Consider the following 8,109-nt stretch of genomic DNA (forward strand, 5'->3'; position numbering starts at 1 on the left):
GTATTTACTAAAGTGTTCGGACTTCACAATGATGTAGTGTAAAACTCTTGATTTACTCCATCCAATCATAACATGTTACATTATTATTTTACAAAATGATGAATAAGTAGTATCACATGTAATCATTCCTCGTCAAAATCCCAAAACCATTTGCTTTCTCTCAGACTGAACCACCATCATGGGACAAACTTCTCTAGATTTATTTCTCACTATTTGCCAATGTCGTCATCCTTGGCACTGACTCTAAACGAATCACTTCCCTTCATATCTCGCCAATTTTCCAAACCTAGCACTTCAAAACCTGACACACAAATGAAACTCAGAAACCAAACCCAACCTTAACCACCTTCTCAAAGTAAAAACCAGCAAAAGAAAAAACATAGGGTCGCAATGCGCTCTTGAGACGAAGGATCTGACATTCACCATAGATTGTGGCGGCGGTGGTTAATGGTGAAGGAATGAGGTAGTGAGTCTTGAATTGGGTTCGTCGAGGTGAGAACAAAGACCAATACAAACACGAGATCAACAATGGTGACCTCTGATGGGCGGCAACAGTGAGCCATGGTGTTTGTGGTCAGAGAATTAGGGGGTGTTTGGTAGAGTAGTTTGAAAATTGTTGTTTGTAGTTTTTTAAAATACGTGTGGGTGAAAAAGTGTGTTGAAATGCGTAAAATGCTGTTTAAAAACTAAAAAATGTTGTTTGAAAACACAAACCAAACGGCCCCTTAGTCTGAGCGAGAGCATATATACTTGCAATTTTGTTAGAGTTTTGGGGTTTTAATTGAGTGTTGTAAGATGTGTTGTTCTTTGGTATTCTATTTTAAAAAGTCTGACGTGACACTCATTCATAGAACAATGTAAATAAGAGGCTTTACAGTTACACCACATTTGTGTAAAATATTTATTTTCTAGATATTAATTTTGACGCTTGCTTTAGATTTAAGAAAAAGGATCACAATGGAACTAAATTTTTGCTAAAAATATTCCTTTACATTGCCCCAACTTGTTCCTGAACTATAGTATCAAATGGATCCGATGGATCCGCCTATATATGGAAAGTTGAAACTACGGATAACACAGATGTTACAAATTTAATCACAATGGATCTTGATTGATTGGACGCTAGAGCTGATGGATCCTTGAGAAGATTTTCTGTCCAGGTGCAAGGATGGCCAACGGATCAAAATTTGCCTTCCTTTCCACAAATCTTGTCCACTGGTTCCCAAAATGTCGCTTCCATCCCTCCTGTATTTCATAGTGAGGGAGGTACAGTTTGAAATCAAAGCCATTCTTGATGCAATTTTGAATAACGTCATGGTTTTGTGCAACCAGTTTCTCAGGTGAAGGGCCCTTTGGGTACGGAAGGTTTGAACGGAGCAATGCCACTATGTAGAAAATCTCACCCTCTGGTAACACCACAGAAGTACGTGTATCCCACCTGGAACATAGGTAATTAAATGTAGTCATTAGCTAAACTCTATCTCTCCATCCAATCATTGTTTATTGTGTAAAAACATAAACTCAATTAGATCTACAATGACGAATTGGGCTCACTACTTAAATTCTCTAACAAAATGACCATTTCATATTTATGCAAGGCACAACAAATTCCCTAATTATAGATTGCATTAAGCTTGTAATTTTTAATTTTTAATTTTTATTTTTTTAAACGAAGAATGATGAATCAAATCCGAGAAATAAAACCTATAGAAAGGTAAGAATGCCATCAAACCATTAGGCCATTCATGACTTCTTTTAATATGTATTTTGCAAAATCCTTCTTACAAAAAAAGAAAAAGAAAAGAAAAGTACAATTATAGAATGAGCCTGTAAGTTAACCCCTTTTAACTGTTGTGCACTGGAAACAAATTAACAAATAATATAAATCTAGCATTATCGAGCCCGTTAAAAAACACCATCATGGATCAGCCAAAAAAGAGGGCATTTTCGTCAATAAAAAAATCATTGCTGGAGCCCAGACAAATTATGGTGTCATTATAACCTGGTTGGCGAATAAATCCTTTTGTCATTTCTGGGATGGCAACGCTCTTTCAATTTTTTTTTTCCCCAAAAACTATGAATATTCACATCTACTTATAAATTTCTGTTTCCACAAAAAGAGAAACCTAGAGTGACGAAAATGCCCCCAGTCTGCACTTCCATTTCCAAATACAATGACACATATATTGATTTACCAACACACCCCCAAGTGGTTTGAAACTATGAAAATAAATATTGATGTAAGACCTATTAGGCCTATCCTTAACTTGACCGTTCCATCAAATAAAAAAAAAACTTGACCTAACCTAAATTTTAGGTAGGACTAAGTTAATTTTGGCCTAAGTTAACTAGATTCTAAAAGCGAAAAACCATGTCAAAAAAATATTAAAATACTCTAACCATGGGTCCCACCGTATCTTTGTCCCACAAAGTACTTTTCCTAGTTTCCAACGTCTGCTTATACGCTTTAACCCACCGCACCGCACGGCAAGACCAAACCCCAAAACTGACGTGTGGTTCGCAAGGAAATTCTTAATATTATAATTTTTACAATAATTTGCTCACGTTTTAAGCTGCAAATGATAAGATAAAGTGATGGATTTAAATTTTTACCCCTTATGACTTGTTATATGAGTAAATTGTAATAAAAATTATGATCTTAACATTACTAGGCAAAGAATCTAATACAGTACAATTGGGTGCATTGTTAAACGGTATGACTTCTCAGTGCAACAAAAAGGCATGGGGACATTTTAGTAGGGTCATTGGGTGATGGGCTTATCCTTTTGGGTCCCACTTGGATAACCTTATTAGAAGTAGAAAATATTTGACCTACCACCAAAATCTTAACCACCGGATTTAAAATGTTCAGCAAATTAGTCAGCATATCGAGATCGATAGGGCCAGGTGATTCAATCCTTGCGTGACAAAAATTATGGTGTGGGTCCGTACCTTAAGCCCTAACTCAAAAACAAAAGGACTGCTTGTAGAACCTCGTCACTCACAGTGAGCTCAATCTATCCAGCTCAGACGGAGCAGCAATGCAAAACTCAATACCAACAGATTGTATCACCTCCTTAAATTATTCTACTTTTGGTAAGTAATTATTATAAAACACACTAATAAAGAAGAATAGTTTTGACTCCATCAGAGTGCTCGAGTAGCGAATTTATTATCTTGGAGTATGACGTAAATTTAGAAGTTCTAGGTTTAATTCAATACTGTCAATTCATGCCATTTTATGATTTATTGTGAATAAGAAGTTAAATAATCTAGTTAAAGACTCGGATGTTATTTTATTTATATATACATATTTTTTTTAAAAGAAAAAAATGACTTAGATAATCATCATTTATTTACTTATGAAAGTAATACGTGATTTTCCTTCTCTTAAAAAAATGGTTTTAATTCTAACTATAAAGTGTTACCTAGTAACAGGACTTCGCACTCATTAGAAATAAGTAATGCAAACGCAAGAAATGTCACTATTTAAAAAAAAAAAAAAAAAAAAAAAAAAACAAAAACAAAAACAAATTGGGTTTTGGAAATAAAGTAGTATTTGAGAAGAAGTCAAAATTAAAAATAGTGATTTTCCTATTAGTGGTTGTATAATTAATGCAGGCCCAACAAAAAAATAAAGAGAGAAAGTGAGCAATGCTTACATGCTTCGCAACAGAGGATAGATCAACATGGGCCCACCCACACCACCCTTTAGGATATTCTTGAACACATCGCGGTCAAACTTGTCAATGTCTGACTTTGATACGAACAAGTTTAACCATGGGTGCGGTGCGTCCCATAGACCGTGAGCCCTGGCATGTTCCTCTGCACGCTTCACACGCAATAGAAACTCCATGTAGCTCAAGTCCAACTCGAACTTCAAATTCTTAACAAATCCTAGCCGTCCAAGCAACCCATCAACATCCTATACCCAAAAAACAGCAAATATTGCATAAACAAGGGGTAAATATAATCCAATAATTATAAAAAAAAAAAAAAAATTTCCAATAACCCAAGAGAGTGTTTTCATGGTTTACAGATTCCAGAAAATGATGGCTTCTGGGCCATTTGTGGAACTGTGGGGACCATAACGTCAGCAAAGACTCAATGATCAGCGCAATAACATTTTTACTGACGCATTATTACTATTTTAACCCCGACTCGATCTGTATCTCATGAAAGTGACAATACTGACAAGGATTTTGTATTTTTTGCAAAAACGTTCCCACTAGTTGTTCTAGATGACGCTAACTTATAATGCTAAGAGCAATTGAAAATTGATGGCCGTTAGATCTTTTTTATCAAAGAGGCCCCTTTTTATATATATATATATAAATATACAAAAATGGTATATTAATATATTAGTTTTTAACATATTACTTGAATATTGTTGTACAATCATAATTGAGCGTTGTGAATGTGATTGACCAACCAGTTTCTATCCCAAATTGAGGGCCTCATAAGTCAGAGTAGTAAAGTAAAGAAACATCCGAAAAGGGGAGTGTTATTTTCGTAATTAAATCCAAAATTCATGACCTTTTTCATAGTGGAATGTGTCAGAAAATCCAATGGAAGATACATGATTCTGTATGGTCGGTTTTCAAGTTTGAAGTAATTCATGAAACTATAAACAAAAGAAAAAATATTTAAAAATTAATTATAATAATAGTAAAAATAAGCAAATGGAGAGTGAAATTGGCGTTGTGTCATGATGGTGGAGGAGAACAAGTCCGTTCTCCATCGCTTAGGTTCACACACGTGGAAGTGAATCCTTAGTTTTTGACTTTTTCACTGTCCGGCGGGACAGTTTGGGCGTGGAACCCACGTATGCATATTCATGGTCAAAATTTTCACGGAGAGACCTACTTAATGCACTTGTTAGCAACCACCTAGGTCAAAACTCCCTTCTAAACTCAAAACTCAGTGCATCGCTATGGCCCCCACACGTACTGTTCCCAAGGACACTAACAGCTTGTGCGTCCCTAAGCCCATGACGCCAAGTAGTAACTTCAAAAAGAACAGTGTCATACACTCCTACAACCCCACCCTCAAAACAAAAACCCAAAAAGAGAGAGAAAAAAAGAAAAAGAAAAAGAAAGGGGTAAGGATTGGTTTAGTAGTGCATTAGAGCCAATCTGATTAAGACGTGTCAAAAATATTAGACATGTGTTTGCATTGTATTAGCTTCAATATTCTAAGTATTGGAATTAAGTCAAGTCAAGTAAAAAAAAAAAATAATAAAGCAAAAGAGAAATAAGGTGCATTTTAATATTTTATTTGAATGGGCCATGTTGCAGGAGAATGGTAAATTTCGTTACCATATCAACAGTTGAAGGGTGGTCAGAGTTTCGGTAGTGAAGAGCCACTTCAAGACAGTAAAGAACGGAGCCAGCGGTTTTGGGAATTCGGGTCGGATCGAATCCATGGTTCGAATCCAACGGCACTGAAGGCCAGCCATTGGCTGGGTCATCACTGTTCACGAATACAAAGCCCTCCACGTAATCAAACGAGTCGCCATCTTGCTGAGTCACCAGGAACTCAGCGTCCCGAGTGAATTCCTTAAACTCAGAATACACCACCCTTATCCACCTCACCTAATCACAAACAAACAACCATAATTACGTGTCACAATGAGAAATGCCGAATTTGTAAAAAAAAAAAAAAAAGGTAACAAAAATTTAAGACAAAATGGCAAAGTAGTAAAATACCCACCATGTCCGGGGCTGGTTGTAGCAAAATTCTAGCTCTGGTAATAATACCAAACTGACCAAGACCACCGAGAGCCCCAAAGAACAGTTCAGAATTCTCAGTCTCTGAGCAAACGAAAATTTCACCTTTTCCCGTTACGACTTCCAATTCCGTTACGTTCGACGTTTGTGGTCCGTAACGGAAAGCCTGGCCACTGACACCGGCGTTCGATAACGTCCCGCCCACCGTTAAACTCAGATAATCAGTCCAAGACCTCGGAGCTAAGCCGAACCCGGAAACGCACCGTTTCAACACATCTTCCCATAATGCCCCTCCGGACACGTCAACGTAATCCGTGCCATTAACCCCGACCACTTCGAACACATCCTCCATGGACCGCATGTCCAGGACGAGTCCTCGATCGGCCATCGCCTGGCCGTTGATTGAGTGGCCGTTGCCTCTAGCCGCCACCGTTAGATTCGATGACCGCGCCGCCGCTTTGACCACCCTCGCCACGTCATCGGTGCCCGCCGGTCTGATTAGAGCCAACGGTTTTATAGAACGCAAGCCGCCAAAATCTTTATCGGCTAAGCCGGTAGTCACGCTGTCGATACTGCCCTGTAGGTCCAGCGCGTCGCGTAAACTCGTACAATCGACGACGTCGTCGTCGTTGTCGTTTTGCCTCGACTCGACGTCGTTTCCGTGTACGAAACGCTCAAGGTAAGCTATCATCTTCGCCGGTTACCGGTACCCTTTTTGTTGTCTCTCTGAAAACTCTGTGTTTTTTACACTATACTCAGTTTCTCTGTGTATCTCTCTCTCTCTCTCTTACTCACTCAGTCAGTCGTGGTTTCATTTTGGAGTGTAGGCTTTAAATAGCCGATGATTGAAATTTGGTTTCTGTTAGGAAAATAAAAAATTGAGTTATTATTTGGGGGAAGTAATTTTTATTTATGACATCAGCACAGGTTCGATATTCTGTTTGACGTTGAGAACCTTTATCGACATCCTCTGTCTGCCACTTCCACATATATATTATACATAAGAATTTTTGAATTTTTCCTCACTTTGGTTGGGTCCCGGGCAGTGCTATAGTAAACGCATCCTCATAGACTTGTTCATGAGCATCATGTCTGTATTTCTGCAATCTTAAGAGCATCCGTAACAGCCGTGGTAAAAATTATGTTATTTTGCCATATCAAAAGCTTATTTTATTATTTTACCATATCATTTTATAACATATCATTTATCAGATGTTCTATACTTCAATTTTATATATTAAAATAATATTTACTGCACATTAAAATAATATATTAATTACTCCTTATCATCCTCATCCTTATTCTCATCCTCATCCTTATCATCAACAACAACAACAACGGCACAACCACCATTGCCCAATAATGGACACCAACAACTACTGTTGCAACGACACTGACAGCCACCACCGGCACAAACTGATATCCACCAATGCCACCTCAAAAAAAAAAAAAAAAAAACACAACCAGAGAGATCGGCACAAACCCACATCCCAAACCCACCACGGCACAAACCCACATCCACCAACCCACATCCACATCCACCACTGGCACAAATCTACATCCACCAACGCCACCTCAAAAAAAAAAAAAAAAAAAAAAAACACAACCAGAGAAATCAGCACAAACCCACATCCCAAACCCACCACCGGCACAAACCCACAAACCCAAGATCGGCGTGGCCAGAGGGCGATGAGATTGCCAGATAGAGACGTAGAACGATGGCGTCTTCAGATCGGCGGTGATGGAGTCTTCAAACGAGAAGCGATGGCAGCGGCTTGATCGGTGAGGTCGGCGGCTTGATTGGTGATGGGAGAGTGGAGATGGAGGCAGTTAATACTGAGTAGCTGACGATGCAAATGCAACCGGTGAGAGATCGGCGATGATGGATCAGTGATGACGGATCAAGATCAACAATTTATAAGAGAGAGGGAATCGGTGAAGGGAATCGGTGAGAGAGAACAGAGGTGAGAGAGAACAGAAAAGAATAAACTGAAGAGAAAGGGAGGAGCTGGGTTTGATGTGAAAAGAGAGAAAAAAATCAAGACTAGAAGTGAAAGGAGAGAGAAAGCCAAATAAAAATATATTATTTTGGTTTACCACATTTGTCCGTACCGTTGCAAATTTGCAATGGTACGGACACAAATGGTATAATTTTGGCACATATGCAACATCTGATTGGAGCTTTTTTTTGTGTTTGGTGTGAGATATGTGCCAAATATTTAGCATTTGACACATATCCCACATCTACTGTGGGTGCTCTAAAAACTAGTGAATAGCTTTATGGCAAAATTGATACCAACATGTTCTTAATGGGGATGTCTAAAATTCCAATCTCATTTTTAAAGTATCAAATTATATATATATAATATTTTTTTAATAA

The 8,109-nt window shown here is 38.1% G+C and overlaps 1 protein-coding gene across 1 annotated transcript; it reads right to left on the reverse strand.

Annotated features, from left to right (window-relative positions):
• Positions 1-932: 932 nt before the first annotated feature.
• LOC111997861 (cytokinin dehydrogenase 7) lies at positions 933-6,561 on the reverse strand. The gene is made up of 4 exons (XM_024029993.2): positions 5,713-6,561; positions 5,319-5,594; positions 3,663-3,925; positions 933-1,438 (listed from the first exon to the last, which is right to left on the reverse strand). Exons 1-4 carry the CDS (start codon positions 6,418-6,420, stop codon positions 1,123-1,125), a joined length of 1,563 nt encoding a protein of 520 aa, XP_023885761.1. The 5' UTR covers positions 6,421-6,561; the 3' UTR covers positions 933-1,122.
• Between the last annotated feature and the right edge of the window lie 1,548 nt (positions 6,562-8,109).

This window comes from Quercus suber, unplaced genomic scaffold (genome assembly GCF_002906115.3).
Source record: "Quercus suber isolate HL8 unplaced genomic scaffold, Cork oak 2.0 scaffold_234, whole genome shotgun sequence".
In the NCBI taxonomy this organism is placed as follows: Eukaryota; Viridiplantae; Streptophyta; class Magnoliopsida; order Fagales; family Fagaceae; genus Quercus; species Quercus suber.

What these genes read in the sequence shown, in the direction of transcription:
- LOC111997861 (XM_024029993.2), bottom strand. Translation starts at nt 6,420, where the DNA reads ATGATAGCTTACCTTGAGCGTTTCGTACACGGAAACGACGTCGAGTCG. An exon ending in TACAACCAGCCCCGGACATG is followed by an intron (nt 5,595 to 5,712) that starts GTGGGTATTTTA and finishes GTTTGTGATTAG; the next exon opens with GTGAGGTGGATAAGGGTGGT. An exon ending in ACCCTTCAACTGTTGATATG is followed by an intron (nt 3,926 to 5,318) that starts GTAACGAAATTT and finishes TTTTGGGTATAG; the next exon opens with GATGTTGATGGGTTGCTTGG.